At 46.8% G+C, this 22,448-nt stretch overlaps 1 protein-coding gene across 8 annotated transcripts in view; it reads right to left on the reverse strand.

The window, feature by feature from the left end:
- Positions 1 to 722: 722 nt before the first annotated feature.
- Fgf1 (fibroblast growth factor 1) overlaps positions 723 to 22,448 on the reverse strand; it is a 100,429-nt gene continuing 78,703 nt past the window's right edge. For 7 of the 8 annotated variants that reach the window (XM_038329340.1, XM_038329339.1, XM_038329341.1 and 4 more), the window contains 3 exons: positions 20,196 to 20,398; positions 8,495 to 8,598; positions 723 to 4,174 (listed from right to left, as the gene is read on the reverse strand). In XM_038329340.1, the coding sequence (XP_038185268.1) occupies positions 3,980 to 4,174; positions 8,495 to 8,598; positions 20,196 to 20,364 (468 nt within the window). In that variant the 5' untranslated portion in view covers positions 20,365 to 20,398 and the 3' untranslated portion in view covers positions 723 to 3,979. The remainder of the gene's footprint in view (positions 4,175 to 8,494; positions 8,599 to 20,195; positions 20,399 to 22,448) is intronic. The other variant, XM_038329345.1, reaches the window with a different exon arrangement.

The raw sequence follows: 22,448 nt of genomic DNA on the forward strand, positions 1-22,448 counted from the left end.
TTGGAAGGAGAAGGAGGGTTGATCGTCACTGTAGCGTGAGTGCGGGCTGCCCATCTGTTTAGTTTCTGCTTTTTGTGGAGCTGAAGATTGAACCCAGGGCCTCGAGCTTGCCGGGGAAGCTCTCTCTCTCTCCCCAGCTCTACTCCAGTCCTGCCCAGTTATTTTTCTAGGTGGTCCATGTGCATGACTGAGAGAGAGAGAGAGAGAGAGAGAGAGAGAGAGAGAGAGAGAGAGAGAGAGAATATTTAAAAGAGACAGCCATTGAGTGAGAACGTTAATTCTGCCATATGCTAGGCAACAGAGTGCCTATGGCTGTTCTTAATTCTCACATCACATCATAAGACAAAGTCCTTTGACACTGACCGAAAATTTTGAGTAAATCCTTAATTTTTTCCAGTTCATAATATCTTAGCTTAAGTAGAAGCCTGTCAACTTGAAAATAGCTGTATGATCTCGTGTACTGTGTACAAGGATGAAAAAGTCCTTGAGTTGTTAAATGTGCTTGTAAGTTTCTAGATGATTCCTCTTCCAGAGATATAGTAAATCCCTCATATTGCCTTGCTTCCAAACAAGGTGGAACTGTTTCTTCTTTAACTTTTCTTATTTGCCTTCAGTACCTCCTGCTGTAGAAAAAGACACAGCTGACTCTCTGGAATGCCCGATGTCCCCTCCGAGATGCCCAGTGTCCTTCCATAGAGGTACACTCAGAAACCCAAGACATGTTACCCATTAACACAACATTTATTAGTATCTATAAGGTGCAAAGTGTGATACAGGGGGGAGGGGTGGGGTAAACAACGTCAGGCATCTTCATCAGAGCCTGCTCCGCAGCCGGGGACCGTGGTGACTTTAGGCAGTGTTCTGGGCAGAGCTGAGGACTTGGGCGCCACTGCCGTCAGTGCAAAGCAGGGTCCTCATCTTCAATGGCAGCTGATGTACCAGTTAGCTTTTTGTCTGGACACACTGGCGGCCATTGGGGGAAACGGCCAGCTCCATTTCTAGGATGTTACTGTCAAACGCCCATATGCTCCTCATGCTTTGTAGGGAGTGTTGGATGCCTTGTCACCATCAGCTTGGAACTGAGTGCATGTGAGAGACACGTGACAAGCAGATGGCTTTGAGACTTAGTTATGGAAGAGAGTTGCACAACCAAATGTTCCCACGTTCAATGTTCCAAACAGCACAGGGACCCGCTTACTGCTCCCTTTCTGCAAGAACCGACAGCTCTTTTCCTGACAGGAAACTAGTCCACCCCCGTGAGGCAGATGCAGGGCTAACACTGAAAGTCCTGAGTTTACTTTGCCAAGCTTATCCCCTATCACTTTGTTGGGGATTATCTACCGTTCAGGATTTCTAGGGCATACTACTGACTTTGATTCAGTAGGAATCTATGCAGTTCGGGCTTTTACTTGACTGAGAAATTAATCCACAGCATCTCTCCTCATGAATAGGTGCCCAGGGAGAGGATACCAGCCTGGCATGGTCCCCAGGGGCCACCATCCAATGCCTGACACACACTGGGCCTGCAGTGTTTATTGAGCAAATACATGGATGGTGGCTTGGTTGGTTGTTAAGGCCACAGTGCACAGCCGTGCTTTGAGCCTCTGAAGTCACAGACTCCATTTCATCGGTGTGCAATGGTTTTCAGTTTGTCTTGGCCAATGTTACCCTTGAGTTTGGTTCATATAAGAAAAACTAACGACTAGTCTAAGTATCGTAGATTGCTTCTCTGTACACTTTTCCTGGCCACATCTTCAAATCATCATACAAAGGCATAGTAACCCATGTTTTATCATTCCCTGTGTGCCTGAGATTTACTAAAACAAAACAGAATTGCATTAGCCAAGTTATATACTAAAAAAAGGTCATGAATCATCTTTTTATAAAAAAACAAAACATTGTTATAATTATTATGAATCTTTTTTTTTTTTTAAAGGCAGGGACTCTCTCTATACCCCTGGCTGTCCTGGGACTCGCTGTGTAGACCAGGCTGAACTCAGTCTTACAGAGGTCCACCTGCCTCTGTCTCCTAAATTCTGGGATTAAAGGTGTGCACCACCACAATCAACAGAACGTTATTATTTACCATGTTGTCAGATAACTCAGTTCAGCTCCTGCGCCAGCACTTTGAACTCTCTCCCATCCTAAACATGACCGTGTTGTTATAAGAATTTTTTTTTTAGGGAATAATTCCTGTGGATCCTTGTCAAACAAGTGAAAACTCTCATTGGTTTTGATCCACAGCCACCATATTGTTGCTTTAGATTAAAAAAGAAAATTGTGTGCATGTCTGGGTGTGGGTTTGTACTTGTGCATGCAGTAGCCCTGGAGGTCAGAAGAGGACATCAGGTCCCTGGAGTTGGAGTTAGAACCAGGTGTGAGCATGGGCTGTGCATGCTGGGAACTGAACTATTCTTTGCGGGAGCCGTACACTCTTAACCACTAAGAGCCGCCTCACCAGCCCCTAGATACCTGTCTTTAAACACAGTAGAAGACAAAGGAAGAAAAGCCTCAGGCATAAACGTAGTGTGTTAGATAATTAAGTAGCTTACGCCTCCTACGCAGTTATTATTAGTCTCTGGCTGAATGCAAATCCGTTTAATTCCTTCAAGCTACATAAAATGCGACAAAGATATACAGTCTCACAGTATGTTGAAATGGCGTGTGAAAGGCCTTCCCACGGAGTCGGTGTCGTATGTCAGAGATGAATAGTGTTTCTGATTTGATGGCCACTTGGGCCAAGTTTACTTTAAGAGGAGGCCTGCTTGGAGAAATAACGGTAACAGAAATGGTCTCTTGGGAAAGGCTATTGGTGAGGTTTAACATTTTTTTTTTTTTTGAGGTATGCTTTCTTTATGTCTTCTAAGTGGGCATTTTATAGGCACTGGGTCAAACCATGCTTAACTACCATGGACACTGCCTGAACGTTCAGGGAGACCCAGGCGGTGGAGGCAGAGGAGGGTGAGGTTCGAGGAACCTTCGTCTGAATAGCAGTTTCTGCTCTTGAAAGCGTGGTGGGAAAGCCAACACCATCTCCAGGACCTGGGGGCCCTTTCCAAACACAGCGCTCCCTCACCAGCCCTGTCAAATCAGCTTTCATATCCAAACCAAATCCCCAGGTGATCTGTATGCATGTACAATTTGGGGGACATCATCCTGGGACCCCACAGTTTCTTTGTGGCCAAGCACACCGTGCCATGGCTTTGCTTTCTCTCTCCCCATGTTTAGAATCTCCCCATTTTAGAGGCATCCACAGCTGAAGGTGCCCTTCTCTCATCACTGCTCCTACACCTGCCCTCTTAACCCTAGATCACTGTGCTTGTTGTTATCAAGAAACCATTTCCGGGGCTCATCCCCTGACTGTAGAGGTTTCCTTGGTAACACCTACTGCTGGGCTGAGCCTTCTTAAGCTATGCTGAGATCCCATGCTTCTAGGCTGTCCGTGGAAATGCCACTCCCTTTTGGTTTTAAGTGCCATCTGTGCATGGGGGAGGGGGTGGGGGTGAAGGATTTCTGTCTCTATTATAGAATTCCTCTGGTTTCACTATCAGTTTCTTTACTAATATTTGTGGGTGCTGGTAGGGGGAAGGGTAGACCTGTTAGGTACCTGGGGTCGTCAAGCCAGGGCTTTCTCAGTAGGGGGAAAGTGCATGGAACTGCTAAGGACCAACTTCTCAGATCCCTCTGGATGCTTCAGGCCCCATCTTTGCGTCCTGAGGTGCAGCTTGCGGCAGGCGCCCGGAGGCAACTGGAAATCCAAACCAAGACCTAGACTGACCAGCCAGTTGGCCCCATAGAAGCAACTTGGTCCTTCTGTTCCAAACTGTGCTGGCAGGGGAAGGGCTCAGCAGAAAAGTGAGCTGGCTATTTAGAAGCACTGCTTACGAATTCAGGCTCTGTGGGCTGGGGGTTAGCGCAGCCAATGGTCAAGGGAACATTTTAGGGTCAACCAAAATAGGGAGCACCCAGGCAGATCCCTCTAGTCAGAAGATACCGGCAGGGGGAGAAACAAGATTGCTTTCTGGCCATAGTGAGTCCGAGGACCGCGCTTGCAGCTCCCGTTCTTCTTGAGGCCCACAAACCAGTTCTTCTCCGCGTGCTTCTTGGATGTGTACGTGTTATAATGGTTTTCTTCCAGCCTTTCTAGGAACAGGCATTCCTCATCTGGTGTCTGCTAAAGGATAAACACCAAGGGGAGGAGGGCAGAACAATTAGTGAGTGGGTTGGAATAGGGTTCCCTTCCTCTCTTGCTCACTGGCTGTGTGAGGATCTCAAATTCCTCCCCACACTGGTCATTTTCACTAAAAGGCTGGAATGTTTGCCTCAGTGTTGTTATGAACACAAACACTTGTGTAAGATGTGCTTTGCACATACAAGCACACAGAGGAGCTTCGGTGCGTTTCTGTCGCTCTCAGACAGGCCAGGAGCTCCTGATTCTCTTCTACCTGCCTTCCCTGGGCATGTGCCACCATGACAGGACACTTAGAGAAAGGAAAAAATAATCTTACTTATTTCTGTTGTTTCTGAAAAGAACTATAGTTCTTAATTTTAGTAGAAATGGGTTAAATCAAGATGTGAGAGTTAGCCAATAGGAGGCTAGAGCTAATGGCCAGGCAGTGTTTAAATGAATACAGTTTCTGTGTGATTATTTTGGGTTTAAGCTAGCAGGGTGGAGGGAACAAAGGGCCACGCTTCTTGTGCAACAGTTTGATATAATGCCAGAGAGTAAATGCAGGACCTTGTATATTCTAGGCAAATGTTCTACCACAGAGTGATGTTCCCAATCTAGACAACTGTCCATACTTCACAAAACCCTCCTCTATCTCCTCGTGCACATGTAGAATGTATAAGGCTCTACAGATATAGATTCATAACCTATTAAGGTCATAGTCTCTTTTTTTGATTTTTTTGAGACAGGATTTCTCTGTTTTACAGTCCTGTCTGTTCTGGAATTTGCTTTGTAGACCAGGCCTCCAACTCACAGAAATCTCTCTGTCTCTGCTTGTTGAGTGCTGGGATTAAAGACATGCACCACCACCTTATCTGCTGTTTTAATATTGATCAATAAACTGATGAAAGTATATTCAATATCCCTACCAGGGAAAAGCGAAGTTAAAATATTAGTAGTCATTTATTAGTTAGGATATCTTTCTGAGTATGACTTGAAGATAGGTATCAAAATCTGAAACCTCTCTCTGTGTTTCCCTTTCTTTTCTTTTTTTCTAGTTCTGGAAATTGAACTTAAGTTCTCCCACATGCTAGGCAAGCCCCTCCAGCCCCAAAGCATACATTATCTTTGGTGCAGCAATTTCCCTTCTAGGACTTTGCCATTAGGAAGCAGTTGAATGAATATAAAGTCCTATTTTGAGGGTGGATTTTGAACTATTGGCTATCGTGGCAGTACAATGAAAGATGCCTATGGCAAGGTGATATTGGAGGGGATAAAGTTCCTTCCTCACAGTAGAATCCAGTATGGCTTTGGCTTATTGAAATAGCCCAAGCATGTTAATAATATGGTTATTTGGGAAAAGTCTATCAGCGGATATTTTGCCTGCAATTATTCTATTAAGAGGGAAAGAAGTCAATGTTTCAAACTTCTATAGGAGCAGATTTTGGAATGCTCATACTCAGTTTGAATTTAAGGCAGCCATGTGGAAATTCTTATGCTATACACTGTCCTTCTGATGACCTACCATATCGGACTGTGCCTTTTTCCAAGTTACATGATCCTTATGGACTCTCTTCAAGCACAGTTGAGTTCTGATTCCCTTTCCATGGTTTTGGTTTTTTATCAGATCATTCATTGTTCTTTATATGTGGACCTGTTTGTTTTATTAGGGTATGAGACCTACCAAATGGAGAGATGAATCTTGCTAGCCTCTCTGGTCTTGTATTTCCCTTTAGACCCGGCTTTGCAGATGCTGGCTGCTCATTACCTAGCGAGTAGGTAAGCGGAATTCTTTTCTCTTCCTGCTTGGGTGGGAGCCAGATTTCTGCTGAGCAAACAGTTCACCGCCGAGCGACACCCCAGCCCCAGTGCTTTTATTAGCAAGGAACTATGCAACAGGAAGTGTCCGGCTTCTTATTCATTTATACTCTGGGGAAGTGACACCTGGGTGAGACATTGTGGACCCTTCTGGAACAAAACAGGCTATAAATACAGTATTTAACTGAATGACTCGGCCTCTGGAGGAACTTCGTCCAGACACTAGTACTAGGGCACATTGTTGAGACAGAAGGAAGGAGGTGGTTTTAGACTGTGTGGGTCGTCATGACCCTGGAGTAGGATTACCCCATGATGGCCCTCAGTGGGTGTCGGGTGATGAAGGTGGGGTTGGTCCCAGACCCTACCTGCTGTTCTTTGCCACACTGGTGCAGCCGATGTGCAGAGTGGCTGAGTCATGGCTGAGGTGGCCAGCCATCTCAGAGCTACTGCACCACGCAGCCAGGCTTTGTGTGGACTTACTATATATTTGGCACAGTGCTGGGTGCATGGTCCTCAGCCCCTGATTCATGCTTATTGTTGTGGCTGTTTCTATTTTTATATTTAGTGTGCTTCCCTTGCCCCAGTTACTTGAGTGACATACACACATTGTAGAAAATCTGGAAAATACAGGAAGCCATTAGTGTTTTATAAACCCACCCACTTACCACCACTGTAGATAACTATATTAATACTTCGTTATACAGTGTTTCAAACTTAATTTTTTGAAACAAAAATATCTGTTCTACACAGACCACAAATAGGAATTGGAATGGATGAGTACCTAAAATTTGCTCTGAGTATGAGACAGAGTTTTTAGCTATGTTAGACTGTTTCTTTGTCAATGTGGTATATGCAAAAATTCGTAGGTAGGACATGCTAAGGTTTTATTTGGGTGAATTCAGTGATGGCTATGGTTGATGTGGGAAAGGGAATTTTTTCCCCAGAGCCTTGAGAACACTGGCTTCAGGCAGTTCTCCCCCAACATTTATATTTAAGTGTCAAATATTAGAATAAATGTCAAAATTAATTTCAGATAGAAAAAGTTTAAAACCTCGGCACAATCTCTGAGACATAGTGAGTGTGTGTGGCTCACAATCTGATCGTTTGTCTTAGAGGTGTCATCAGTACAGAGCCCCCCAGGTGCCAGAAGCTGGTGCGCAAGCTCCCCGTGCTGTCCCCTTGGACCATCTTGAATCTGTAGGTACCTGTCTGTTGGGATAGACGGGGCTCACGGTAGACAAACAGCTAGTTAGAATAGGAAATGTATGAGCTTCATCTGAGAGTCTAAGATGGAATGATTGACTGATTTGGATTTGATGGGTGATTAGAAGAACTGCCTTTTTTGGGCAGCAGTCCCACCCAGTTCCAATCACCTGAACTGTCTTTTCCCATAACAGCATTCCATCTTCTGCCCTCTAGTGGGCAGTGGGGTAGCTGCGCTGTGTTCACACCTAGCAGGCTTCTACCCTGTGCTGCCTTGGCAGTTTGATATCACTGAAAGTCAGCCCACACTAAACCTGCTTTCCAGACAGCCTTTTTTTGTATGCCCCATCTTCCCGAAAGGGAAGGATTTGGGCCACAAATTACCGGCAAGATTCTGATAAGTGCTCAGATACAGAGAAAGGACCACTGAATCCAAAGCATTGCAAGTTGATTTAACATTGTAGGTGACCCTGAAACAGAAGAGACTATCTTCAAAGTTTTACACAATTCAATGTTTTAAGTGCTAAACTACTGCAATTTTGATTTTTTAAAAAAGCATTAAGAGACGGGAGAAGTAACAATACCCAGTAAACTTGACTTCAGTTTCCAGTACCTACATTAAAAAAAAGTCAGGCTTGGTGCATGCATGTTCCAGCACCAGGTATTGGAAGACAGGTAGACCCTGGCCTTTTCTTTCCTTTTCTTTCCTTTTCTTTCCTTTTCTTTTCTTTTCTTTCCTTTCCTTTCCCTTTCTTCTTTCTTTCTTTCTTTCTTTCTTTCTTTCTTTCTTTCTTTCTTTCTTTCTTTCTTTCTTTCACCCTGACATTTTCTAGCAAGCCAGCTTAGTCTACATGGCAAGTTCCAGGCTAGTGAGGGACCCTGTTGAGGACTGATGCCCAAGGTTGTTCTCTGGCCCTCGGGTGCTTATGTGCACATGTGTACCCCCACCACCACCACACAGGCAGGACATTAAGAGACACACATAGCTCTCTCTTAACTCAGGGACATTTTTGGACCGAACGAATAGAGTAGGATTAGGTATTCTGGAAGGAGTGCCCAACAAGTTAGCAAACTACCAATCATCATTTCTTCTCTGTGCGATAATTGGAGTATTTTGAGAGAATACCACAAGAAACTCTTTTATGTCCGTGCCTAAAATAAAGCAAGGTGGAGGGTGGGAATCGTACTGGAAAAAAATAACAAACAAAGACTAATTGATGGTCTTTCATTTGCATCTCCCACGTAACAAGACTTCTGGAAACCTCAAGACTTGGCTGAGTCTGGAGGCGTCAGCCTCATACTTACTGAGCCGTATAAGAGCCCGTCCGTGTCCATGGCCAAGTACTGGCCAGTCTCCGTACCCTTTATATACACTTCGCCCGCGCTTTCCGCACTCAGCTGCAGCTGAACTGGAATGAAAATAACACGAGCAAAAGTCAACAAACACTTTTGCCAATCGCCCCGCAGCCAGAACAGTCGGCCATGGAAAATTCTGCTCATTCGTTTTGTAGCGGAGGACGAGCCTTTCAGTGAATCAACAGTAGTCCCCTTTCCTTTCTGCTCGTGAGGAGTGACATTCCTGAGAACAGGAGAGACAAAGGCTGGCTTGCCAGCCCATATGCCCTGTGCACACCTGCCCAGCTCCTCTGTCCTCTCCCTCTGTCACCTGAGGGGAAATAATTATAGAGAGAGGTGATACTGGTTTCCCTGGTTCTGCTCCGCTAGTATGAGTTCTTGGAGTACTGTAGAGCAGGCAGTGGCAGCAGTTTTAGCTGTCACCCTACTGGATAGGGACGCACTGTCAAGGCAGAGAGTGACATGTTGGTGGATCTTTAATATTTTAAACCCAGAAACCGTTCTTTTTCCTAGAGAGGAGAGAGTTCAAGGGAGTCAGGACTTGCCCACAGTGAAATTTAGTAAACCCCTTCACTCCCAAGGCATCCCAGACGGGTCCCTAGCAGAGAGGAAGTACACAGGGAAGGTAAGGAGCAACCCATTTACCCATAAATGCAGGGATGGGACAAAAGCAATGTTTTCAACTGGGGGTCATTTTCTTCCACAAGGGATGCCTGGGGATTGTCTGTGTCATTACAGCTGGAGAGGGTGGAGGGGGATACTGGCATTAGTGGGCAGAGGCCAAGCATGTGCAAAACATCCTCCGATGCAGAGAGCACCCTAAAGGGCCTGGAACCCATGCTAAGACACCTTACCACTGAAGGCAAGGATCTCAAGTCGCTTAAGACACCTATCACCATGTGTTCTGGTTGGTCCTCCCAAGGATCTTTGGGTAGTGATGGACATATATCAGAGGCTAATACCCAATGGATGATTGTTATTTTGCTTGTTGACCTCTGAAGGGAGGTGCGTTAATGGCTATCCTTGGGAGACAGAATTATAATGTTGGACTCCTTTGGACAATTTCTTTAGCCTCTAGACTGTCACAACTGTCATTCTGACTTGGAGTGAGAGGGCCAAAAAGTAAGTCTAGAAAGTAGATTAGCGTTGGCCATGGCCTAGGCAGGGGTCAGGATTATGACAGGAAAATATAGTATGTGGAGTTTTACTGCACTTCTACTCATAATGAAATCAGGACCAGGACGGCAGCCCCATAAACAGGACTGGTTTGGAGGGCAATGGACTTGACAGACTTCTCTATGGGTCCACTTAGTCCCCTCCGTCCCCTCCTTCAGTACAGCGATGGATATGCAGCTTCAGTGGCTGAGCTCCTGGCCCTCCCTTGTGCACATAAGCTTCATCCTGGGAGATGGAAGCATACAGAAGGCCACTCCTAGAGATGACGCATGTGTGCTTTTCTCGAGAGAGCATGCGCATGACTGGCAGACACATAGGCTTCCCTCTGCGACTGCATTAGCGTTCTCTTCACAGTTCTCCACCCCTGGCTTTTCTTAACAGCTTTCAGAGATGAAAGAGGTTGCTTTTGGTGTGTGTGTGTGAGTTTGTGTGAAAATTTAAGTGTATGAGTGTTTACACTGCACATGTGTGTGTGCACCACTTGTGTGCATTGCTCATGGAGGCCAGAAGATAGATTCAGAGCCTCTGGGACTGAATTTATAGACAGTTGTGAGCTGCTCTGTGGGTGCTGGGAATTGAACCCAGGTCCTGTGGAAGAGCAGCCAGTGATCTTAATTGCTGAACCATCTCTCTACCCATTTGCGTGTTCTTTTTGCTAGCTGACTTGTGCTCCATTTAGTAGCTATCTGTACTCTGACCGTTGACCACATCCTGACTGATGTGCTGCTGTTTCCCCCTTCCCCTCTGCTTTTCTTAACCTACAATTCACACAGGAGTGACACAGAGTTTCATCACCTCTAGAAGATGTACCTCTCCATCCTCGGAAGTCTGCTTGCTGTAGAGACGTAGAGACTCAAGACTTCCCCCCCAACTTCCTGTGGTGAGCAGAGACAGTTGAAATTACAGGAAGGGAGCTGGGAGCTACCATTCCTACTGGGCTCCCTAACTCTGGTCATCTCTGAAAGTCTGGTCATAAGACAGTAGGCCTAAGAGCATCTAGGAACTGCTTTCTCTGGCCTCTCAGAGCAGTCACTTGCTCACTCTGCTATACCTGTGTAACTTTCAGTTCGTGTGTGTATGTGTGTGTGTGTGTGTGCACGCGCACATGTACACACACGTGTGCAAAAGTCATAAGGCTAATGTTGGCAGAAATGGTTTTGCCAAGCCACCCTCAACAAGCTGTGGTCTTTGAGTTGTGTTCCCAACACATTCTCTGGAATTACCGGGGCCAAGATAAGAGATATGAGACTTGAGGCTGGACTCTGCCTCCAACTAGTAGGGTGACCCTGGCCAGGCTACTTAATCCATCTTGGGCACAATGGTGGGTGTTAAGTTCTATGTCTATCAAGTTCTTTCCAGATCTAACTGTCTGTGAAGCAGGTGGCTACGTATGATCGTGATGCTCTGGGGAACAGAATGGCATGGTGTGTCCAGGTAAAAGAGCGTAGCCATGGTGCATGCTATGACATAGGGAAGTCTGTGATTGCAGTTGCACGAAAAGCCCAGAATAAACAAATACATAAATACAGTGAGGAAATTAGTGGGACTCAAGACCTGAACAGGGGCTGGGGTAGATATGGAAGGATCATGGTTAAGAGTCTGGGAGATTCTTTCTTGAAAATCAAAAATAATATAGATGTTCGTACAACCCTATGAAGAAAAGCTGTAAGGGCCATGAGATGGCTCAGTGGTTAAAAGCCTCTGCCTTGCAGACTACTGACCTGAGTTCAAGCCCAGGATCCCACGCTAACTTAGGTTTTTTTTTTTTTTTTTTTTTTTTTTTTTTGAGATAGGGCTCCATGTAGCCCAGGCTGGCCTCAAACTTGCTATGTAGCCAAGGATGACCTCAAACTCTCAATCTTCTTGCCTCTGTTGCTCAGCTACTAGAATTACAGGCTTGCTCCACCAAACTCCCCCCCCCCCAGGTTCATTTGTTTGTTTGTTTTTAAAGCACTTAACACCCTAGCTCTGTCTCTTGCAGCAGGGCTGGGTGAGGGTAAGTTCTTCCTTTTGTGGAATCCCATCCAGGCCTTGGAAGATCTCACAGAGGTAAACAAGAGCCTGGGCCGCCTAGAACGTGACCTCAGACCTCCGCCAGGGCTGGTGTGCTGGTGAGAGTCGGCTCGAGAGTTTCCTCTCTAAATATTATTTCTCCAGGATGTCCAAGTTTCGTAGCTCATTTTCGCTGGGTTTCTTTCTGGCTGCGTTTCCTACACATATATTTCTGTGAGCACGGCTGGCAGGAAGGCACAACGCCCAGCCTACACTGCTCATGTCCCCAACTGGCTGCCCAACCCTGTTGGGGGGGTGTGTGGAATGGGACTCCATTCTAGTTTTGCAGACCTACACCCTCTTAGCTGCTGGCTGTGGGGAACACTCAAGGGAAGAGGAAGTGTGACCTCAGAAAGAGTCAGGAGCTGGCTACACAGCACGCTGCTTCCATCCTGTAGCCACAGGGCAGGGAAAATGGTTGAAAGCCATTCAGTGTCCCCCACCCCCAACCCCCCAAGGTGTGCTGAAATCTGTGCTCATTGCCAGAGGAGGTTCATGCATCCAGGGCTTACACAGGACTAGGGTGACAGACACACAAACCTGTGACTCAGCAGCTCACTAACAAAGGCCCCTTGTTTGAAGGCAAAAGTAGATACAAGAGTAAAAGTACAATTAAATATCACTCCTGCTCCGATCCCGTCCCTGTCGCTCTGTCCCTCTCTCTGTCATCTCCTCACCTGTTCTTGTACAGAAAAGCAGGAGATGGCATCCAGCCGCAAAGGGACTGCAGGGCAGTAAGTAAATCCTTACTGGAAACTTTGTAAGAAGCTTGAGCTCATGTGTATAGCGCATGAACAGATGTGTGTAAGGTGTAAAACTTTCTGTATACCGGTCAGGGGTGTCCAGCAGCTGCCCTGGGGAGCCTGAGAAGGTAGTAGAGGACCGGGGACCCACAGAGAGATGGTCTGATCCATTCTCATGCTCTCTCTGTTTCTATAAAATCAGTTCCGCAACCATCTCTGGGTCCTGGGTTGATGGCGTTTGCGGGTTTTCAGTCTGTAGTGCGTACTTCTGTGTTTTACTACGTACATGTGGGCTATCACTTTCATCAGAGTCACCATCTCCCAGAATTCCTCCTGCCTCCCAGGGCTGGGAATGTTTTAAAGTTCTCTTCCTTGTCAATGGGGCAGACCCTCAGAGCTCCCCAAAACCCTCATCCCTTCCCTTTTTTCCTCCCTCCCTCCCTCCCTCCCTCCCTCCCTCCCTCCCTCCCTCCCTCCCTCCCTTCTTCCTTCCTTATTGCGTGTAATGGAAGTGTCTGTGGAAGGTTGAATGCATGCTATGATGTATGTGTGGAGATCAGAGGACAGCTTTTTGGACTCAGTTCTCTCCCTCCAAAACCTTTACATGGCCTCTCTGAAAAACAAACGGTCTCAGATTTTAGACTAGCAAGCAGGTGCTTTACCCACCAAGCCGTCTTGCTGGTTCCAAGACTGGATTCTTGCTCCTGGTGACCTCTGAGGTGGGTCGTGACTTAGCTCAGGCTTGAACACAAGGATCCATAAGAGGGGAGCATCCTTAAGACCCAGAACTACTAGAGGTAGGGGTGCAGGATGGGAGGGAAGGTCCCAAAAGCCCCAACTTCTCCATATCCAGCACCCTCTACCAGGTGAGCACCCTGAGCGGAGAATGATGCCCTCACTGGGAGGAAGACCCTGATGTCTATGAACAGGAGGAACAGCAGCCCTGGGCATTCCAAGTTGTTTGTTAATGAAAAACAAAGTCGGTAGCTAGTTGAAGACTCCCTTTAGCCCAGGTCTGAAATGGAGACAGCAAATTTTGATTTAGCAGAGCAGGAAACAATTTTCTAAAGGTACTCTAGTGGTCGATAGGAAATTCAGAGCATTATAAAAATTGCCTTGAAGCGTCTTGGGAAAGGCTTGTGTGGGAAGACTTTTTTTTTCTAAGTGACAATCTATCACTCTGTAGTCTAGGCTGATCTGGTATTTGCAGTGATTCTCCTGCCTCAGGCTCCCAAGTACTGGAATAGAAAGCATGAGACGCCATCTCTAGCTAGTTGGTGGATCTGTAACCATAAATGTCCTGGTAGAATCGAGGGTTGTATTTTCATGTGTTTTGTTTTGTTTCTGGTTTGGGTTTTGGTGCCGGGCATTGAACCCAGGACCTCATTTGTGCTAAGCCTGGATGCTGGAGGGTGCTGGTTTGAGGATACAAATCATAAATATCTTCCTGAAATGTACAAAATCGCCTTAGTGGCTCACGTTCCCATGTTCCGTGCTCACTGTTCATCACCCCGTGGTCTCTGCATGCTCGTGCCCCTTCCTGATAAGGAACCCAGCACTTTTCAGGGGCTCCACCAGCCTGTACCTGGGTACTTGTGCCTTGTGCCTAAGGAGTTAGCTGGCATCTGCTTTCTTTTCTGTGACCAGAACCTTCCATGAGGTCATAACAGTAGCTTGTTCATGGAGAGGTGCTTCGATTCCTTACTTTCTAGAGCAGAAAGGAAGGAAAAGAATCCAAGATGGCTAGTGCCAAGATCAGTGATCTCTGGGGCCCACACCCCATGTCCACCCCTGTCCTGCACTAGGGATTTTTTTTTATAGCAAAGATGACAGCTGGTATCTTGGACTGGGAAGCCAAAGGGGAGGGCCTTGCTTGTGTGTGGCATGGCCTGCCCTTTATGCCTGCTGCCCAGAGAGAGGCCACAGAGATTACGTGCCCAGTTTATTCTGGGTTGGAGACTTCCCGTCCTTGGTTGTGTTTACTCAAAGTGAGGTCAGCCTCATTCAGAACTCAGCCAGGTTGTTTTATGTCGGTGGGTTTATAATTAAAGTGTAACCACAAACCAGTCTTTGCAAAACATTAAAGACAGAAGAGGGGAAAAATGGACTAGAGGGGGAAAATTCCAGCGGTTTTAAATGTATGTGTGTGTGTATGTGTGTGTGTGTGTGTGTGTGTGTGTGTGTGTGCATGCGTGCTTGTGCATGCATACATATGGAAAAGACTTCTGCGAATATTCATAAAGGTGTCTTATCTTTTAAAATCTGGGGAAAAAAGGCCAGAAAATGTTTTATTTAGTTCAGAGATAGACTGACACACACACATGTGTGTGTGTGTGTTTGTATGTATATTGTAGTTTCTCTAGAAAAATCTCCATAATCAAACAAAGGGTCTTGAGTTAGACTTGGGGACCTAAGAGGCTGATATAGCACATATGGCTGGCAGGAGCATCCTGTTGGGAGGGCATTCCTCTCTGTAGCCCTGCCCCTCTCTCTGGCTATGGCAGCAGGACCCAGACCTCCCCAACGCGGTTGTTTGGGAAACTGTCCTGACTTGCAGTCCAAGCTGGTGGGGGATAGAAAGCCTTTACCATTAAATGTGAAGTCCCATCAGACCAGACAGCGGAAGTCTGGACTGCCCCCAAACAGTGCACTGCAGTGTGGTCTGCCTGGATCCAGGGCAATGCAGTAAGATCCTTTGGACCAGCAAGCTCCCCTGGTGCCTTTAGGATGTGGCTAGATTTATAAATATTTGATTGGCACACACTCTGCTGAAGAACATTTCCATCTGTGTGGTGAGTGGTGCCGAGGATCCTCTCCCCACACGGCCTCCTTCCTACGTGCTAGGGAGGCTAGGGGCTGTAGGCTCCACAAGGAGGCTGAAAATTAGGGATGTTTAGGAGGGAGTATGCCATTCCTCTCTAGCTGCCGTTCCAGCTGTTGACTTTATGGAAGCATAAGCCCTGACATGCCTTCTCCAGAGAGGAGACTCCAGCAGGAAGAGCAGACAGGCATAGGACTCTTTGCCTTTGCTCCCGTGGCTCTGTCCCAGGGAAGTTAGATGGGAAGGGCGTGCTGGGCTAGGGCCTGGGAAGCTGTGACTCTATGCCAGGTCTCAGGAGCTCCAGCTAGACAGTCTTAGGGAAGCAGGGATGTAGTCACCAGCAGTTCTGTGAACGAGCTTAACATTCAATGGCCAGCTATCAGCTAGGTTAGATGGGGAGACACAGTGAGCCTACGGAGGGGGATGATGGTGACCTTGGAGAATGGCACTGTTTTGAACATTCAGGGGCCTGGCAGTGTGCTGGACACCTTTCACAGCCTGACTTTCCTAAGAGGTAGAGAACTGTGGGGATTCTTGTTTTTAAAACAAGGAAACCTAGGCACATAGAGGAAAAGTAACTACCCCAAAATGTCACTGTTTCGGTAAGCAAAGTCAGGGGACATTAACCTCCTTTTGCCTGTCTGAGCCACGCGATAGGCTAAACATGCCAATGTATTTAGTTTGCAGGTGGAAATGCTGTCTGTCAGGGTGTTAGCATCAGGGTGGTGGTGGGATCCTCAGGGGATGCTATTAGAACAGAGGGTCTAGGCTCCACAAACTGTCCCTGTGAGGGGCCCGGTCAGCGTGATGGTGACTAGTGACCTCAGAGGATTGCAGGTGGAAATGACCATCTGTGCAGGGCCTGGCATGTGCCAGTGCTTGACAGGTATTTCTTGAGATACTGTTGAGTTTAAATTTATCTGCCAACAATAGAAGTCAGCCGCTCATCAAATTAATGCTTACTGGACACTGAGCCAAGTGACAGGCAATATGCTGCACACCAAAGTCACAGTGTCGGCCACCAAGACACAAAGTCCTTGTCCTTGGCGGCCTGCGGGGGGAGAAGTCCAGTCCACGACCACGTGCGTGAATGCAGAAGTGTAGCCACAAGCCAGGCGGTGGTGGCGCAAGCCTTTAATCTCAGCACTCGGGAGGCAGAGGCAGGCGGATCTCTGAGTTCGAGGCTAGCCTGGTCTACAAGAGCTAGTTCCAGGACAGGCTCTAGAAACTACAGGGAAACCCTGTCTCGAAAAAAAAAAAAAAAAACCAAAAAAAAAAAAAAAAAGAAGTGTAGCCACAAGGAGAGGGGCACTGATCTGTGACACCTTTCACGAACTCTGTGTTCAACACAGAACGGGCTACCTCCCCTGCCCCCGTGGCTCTCCCTAGACTCTCTCAGTCTCTCAGGGCTGGCACCCAGCTATCAAAAGCTTTCTTTTCACAAGGTGCATCCCCAGGGGCTCCAGAATCAGTAGCCCTCCCCCACTGTCTGTCTGTCTCTATCGTGGATACTATGGCATTGTAACTAGTGTTTGCATCATGGATGGACGATTGCCCAGAGCTGTGACCCAAGCTTTGGTGAAGGCACAAGCCCTGACCCCCTGTCTCTACAGGAATCTGGTAGAGACATTTTGCTTCAGTCTATTTTTGGGATGGCCAGTGCACAGTGTCCCCCCAGAGGCTGGTACTGCAGGTAAGATACCTGGAAACTGTTTCTCCTGAGGAAGAGTAAGACAGACAAATCTGGATAATTTCCCCACTCTGTGACAGCATGTCAATCATTGAGGACAAAGAGATACTATGAAAGGAATAAACTTTTGTCTTGTGAGGTCTGAGGCAAGTTCTGTCTTGTGAGGTTTATGATTTACCTGAGTATCTCACTGACTTTTAAGGGCCCTCTTCAGGAAATTTTGGGGTGCAGTGGTGCTTGTCATACTCAGACCAATGGTTAAAGAATAGACCTTCTAAGCTGGGCTGTGATGGCACAGGCTTTTATTTAACCCCAGCACTCAAAAGGCAGAAGCATGTAGATCTCTGAGTTCGAGACCAGCTTGGTCTACAGAGTGAGTTCCAGGACAGTCAGGGCTACACAGAGAAACCCTGGCTCAAAAAGAAAACAAACAAACAAACAAAAACTGTGTGGCAGATTGTGTGTGGATTATAATGGCTCTCCCGGGCTTCTATTCCAAACTGCCCAAAGCTGATCTGCCTCTGAGGCCGGAGGTTCAAAGCGGCAGTGCCACCGCTGGGCAGAAGAGGGCGACAGATCCACACTCAGGGAGATTGCCCATGCCCAGGAGGAGTGAGACCAGCAGTCCCATTCCAGGAGGAGGAAGCTGAGTCTCAGTGAGATTAAAAGCCTGCCCAAAATTGGGCCTCAGCGGATATGGGGGATTAGAAGAATCATTGGCTGCACAACTTGAGGCATCTTTAGCAGAGTATTTCATACAAAACAGAGAGACTCTTTATTGTCTGCTTAGAAAGTGGCAGAGTAGGACATGAACACCAACATTCCAGGGCCCTGACTGCAGAGAGCAGGTGGATTGTCCATTGTGGTTTCAACTGGCACAGGGCAGATTGCTGCCTGTTTATCTTAGCTCTGCCCCCTTGGCCCTTGTTCTTAGCTCCAGAGTAAGCAAACAGTAAGCTCATAGAACTGCTTTGAATGTTGGCAGAGAAGGCTGAATCTAGACTCCAGCCCTTCCTGGGCCTGGAGAAGCACCTTAGTCTCACATTGCACGCCCACACGCTGCAGCAAATCTAGAGAGATGCAGGATGCTAACAGTAACATTGACTGGCATGTACTGGGCCGGGCAAGTGTCAAGAACATTTACTATGTTATTTCATTTAACTCTCTCATGAAACCTGGAATCGGTATTCTCTTTTCTTTATAAGCAGAAAAATAAAGCATGCGTGTGCTCAAGTTCACACAGCAGATATCCCAGCATCCCTTGGGTGACCACTTCCTTTCAGCTCTCCTACTGAGCTAAGCTGAATTCCCAGGGCTTCTGACAGCTTAAGCCGGTAGCTCAGTGCCACCACAAGCAGTCCCAATGTTGTGCACCCAGAGACATCCTACGTGGCTAATGACAGAATGAGCAGAGGGAAGGACATGACATTTGTCCAGAAATCCAGTAACTGTAGCCTCTTGTTCCCCCGAAGCTTAAGATTTCCAAGAACGAGGCAAGCCTCAAGAAACACGTGGCCAATGGTCATCACCTTTGGTTTGGATCTTGGGGACTAGAATATCCCCCATTAGTGCAGGAAATTGATAGGGTTTACAAACATTTAAAACTCAGAGAAATTAAAGCTTGTTCCCCTGGGTTGTGTGGGTGAACACATGAATTGTATAACCTGCCTGATACAATGGGATTAAAGTCTGAGTTCATTTGTGAGATGGGGTCTCTATTCTACGCCCGGCTCCAACCGTGTAGCTGGAGGATGACTTTGCTTCTGCTTATTCTCCCCCCACCTCCCGAGTACTGAGCTTAGAGATGTATAACGGCATATCCAGTTTGTATTTGGCTAGGCCTCCTATGCTCGGCAAGCACTCTATCAACTGGGCCACAGACTCAGCCCAAACTTGCTTATTTTTAATGTTCTAGAATCTCTCTCTCTCTTTTTTTTTTTTTTGGCTTGTTCTGGTACCTATTAAAACATATAGGAGGCCCAGCTGAAGACAAGTTATCAAAGCAAAATCCCCAAATCATGAACCTGCCCCAACTGCAAGCCCTAGCACCCGGCTTTCTGGGGAAGAAGGGACAATGCCAACAACACCCATCCCAGTCACATGTGCATCTGAGACTGAGCAGAGAGGGCCATCTCAGAAGCCACCATTGCACGGAGTCTGTAAAGTCTGGGGCCTACACCAGGTATAATTACACAGAAGCCATGACATCAGCAATGTGCATCCCGTTTTCAAGTCAGTCCCGAGTCTTCCTCCCTCCTGTGCTCTCCTGTGTGTCTTGGCTTACAACATGTTTGACTCTTGAGATTGCCACTCCTCTAGGCAGGGAGCAGATCAGATTTCCCTACACCATCTAATACCCTAGTGGTACTCAGGGACTCCCTGACTCTTGAAGAAAGGAGACACTTAATATCACACACACACACACACACACACACACACACACACACACACACCAGCGCTAGACAGTTCTGGTTGGGAAGATTATTTTCCCTAAGCCACACCTCCATTTATCAACATTGTCTGAAAGCCAGGCTGCTGGGAAAGCCCGGAATTGTCAGCCTCTCACTCTGTGGCTCCCACCTCTGGCTCCATTAGTGTCTGGAGAATGACTTGACCCCTCCCCTTCTGCATACCACAGCCACATCTGCACAAGTCGCTGCAGGGAAAACTGCATAATTTATGATGTGTGAGGCTGTGCTTAGAGATGGGGGATGCTCAAATCAAGCCCGGTGGAGACATCACCTGGAGAGTCTGTTAACTTGAAATGGAGCCCATATCTTTGTGCAGGATTTCCCGTCCCTAACCATCGGGCTCTTCCCCGTCGTGGATGAGCAGGTCCTTGACTGGCTTGGGGGCCTGACCTGTTATTAGTTTATAGAAACCTGGGGAGGGGGCGTGCAATGATTGAACCAAAGCCAAGGTTATGTCAGGTCAACAGAGAGTCCTTCTAAAGCTTGTAATAAGATATAATTAGCTAAGTGTTAGCCCATAGTTCCCTGTCTTCCAAAAGCCAGCCCCTCTGTACACATATTTTATCTTACTTCTGAATGCATTCTGCCTACACATAGAGCCTCGGAAAGTGGGTACCAGTACCCAGTCTCATTGTCTTCCCATGCTGGACTAGGGGAGACACAGGAAAGTATGGGTGCAATTTAGATAGCTGCTTACTGTGCTGGTCGCTCCTGTCCCTTGTCCCATCCACTGTCCCATCTGGAAGGATCCTCAAGAAGTGGCCCCCGTTGCTGCAGTAGAGAAGTTTGGGTTTCTTGTAGTTTCCTGCAGGCAGATCAAACCTCTCAGTCAGGGCTGTGAAGGTCGTGATTTCTCCTTCAGCCATGGCTCAGCGGCAACCGGTGGCGGAACTCTCAGGACTGAAAGACATGAAACACACCTGTAGAATGTTCTTTCGGTGAAGGTATGATGGACATATTCAGGAAGGGAAGGACCACACAGGGCCACAGACTGCTCAGATGGTACCCAAGGTGGATGAGCCTATGAGGTGGCTGGTGGAAGAACAGGGGTGGTCCCTTGCCTGGGAGACTATTTCCAGACAATTCTCTCTTCCAAATTGGATACAACTTTGCAACAAGCTAGGTCTTTCTTTCTTTTTTTCTTCCTTCCTTTCTTTCTTTCTTTTTAGAACAAATTTAATCATTTGGTCAATAGGAAAACCATTGTCCTGGTCCCTCCTTCTGGTCCACACACATCCTCAAATTAAATACTGTAAGTTGTACTAAAATAACACCTGGGGAGCTGGGTGGTGGTGGTGCACGCCTTTAATCCCAACACTCTGGAGGCAGAGGCAGACGGATCTCTGTGAGTTCAAGGCCAGCCTGGTCTACAAGAGCTAGTTCCAGGACAGGCTCCAAAGCCACAGAGAAACCCTGTCTCGAAAAAAAAAAAAAATAACACCTGGGGTCTGTCTGAAACCCACACAAGTAAAGAGGGCGGGGCTGAGGTTCTGCCTTCCACCCTCACCCTGTTTTGACTAGGTACCGCCAAGCCAGAGGAGGGCAGAGGGCAGAGATAGCCTGGGCAAATGGGCACCTGTGAGCCACTGGTACAGCAGAGGTAACAAGGGGTCAATATATGGCCAGCTTCTAGATTTGCTGGAGGAAGGGATGAAGGCAGAGAGAGGGGCCTGGGACATTTTTAAAGAGCAAGTTCGGCACCCAGGACACTTTCTGAGACAGCATCTTGAGGGCTGTCTGACCCCTGGTTTCATAGTCTTCCACAAGACACAGCTTCATCAGGTCTCCTGCACCCAGACCATCTTCGTCTTAGTTATTTTCTAATATGAGATGCACTTACCACGCAGAGCCTATAATAATATTTTATAGACCTCTAACATTATATATATCCACTCTATGGAAATTCCTACTAGTGTAAAATGTATCAAGCATTGACACTGGGGATTTGGAAACAAAAGCAATGGAAGTCAGAATTTTGAGCCATATATTTGCCCAACCGTGTAGAAAGAGAAAGTTCTAATAACTACAAAACAGTGAAAGTTGTTTGTTTTTGCTTTTTTGAGACAGTTTTGTGTGTGTGTGTGTGTGTAGCTCTGACTGTTCTGGGACTAGCTCATATAGACCAGACTGGCCTTGAACTCACAGAGATCCACCTGCTTCTGCCTCCCAGGTGCTGAGATTAAAGGCATACAAATACTACTGCCCAAATTTTTTTTTTAAAAAGAAGATCGGGAACCTAATGTTGGCCTCACCTATGCATAGCTGTTAATCATATATGTGTGTGCATGTATGTGTATACATGTATGTATGTATAAAATGAAATGGTTTTATAGCAACAATGATCATCATCACCAACAACATATTCTGTGCTGAAAGATAATATTTGTTAACTGATCCTTTAATGTGGCTGCTGAAACTCCTATTAAAAAATTAAATCAGAGCTTAGAGACGGTAAATTGTCTGTGCAAGGTCAACAACAAGAAGCTAAGGCTCAGAATGAGTCAGTGAACACAAAGCCCCAGTTTGCCCTTAATTACTATGAGAAGGTTATACAAGTTCACTGATATGGAAGTGTTGTAACCAGAAGTGGGTTTTTTTTTTTACCCATTGTATCAAATTACACCTGCCGTTATAAACTTGTTTTTCAGCCTACCATCGTGGTCTGAATGCTAGTGACCTCCAATGACCTCCCCTGCACCTGTTCCCTGATACCTCTATAGCAGGATTCCACATAGCTGCTGAGGCCCAAAGAAACTCATGCTGGTAGCACCCTGAACTCCCAAGACTGGCCAGAGCCCCACATTCCAAGCCCTCGTGGGAATCTGTTCAATTGAACCCAAAGCACCAATCTGGAGAACTTGTCTTTGTGACCAACCGGAATTAGAGCTCAAATTGGAAACATTCACCTTTCTTCTCTGCTATTGGTAGTTAGTATGTCTGGTACGTCCCC

The sequence above is a fragment of the Arvicola amphibius genome, chromosome 5 (assembly GCF_903992535.2).
Source record: "Arvicola amphibius chromosome 5, mArvAmp1.2, whole genome shotgun sequence".
NCBI lineage: Eukaryota > Metazoa > Chordata > Mammalia > Rodentia > Cricetidae > Arvicola > Arvicola amphibius.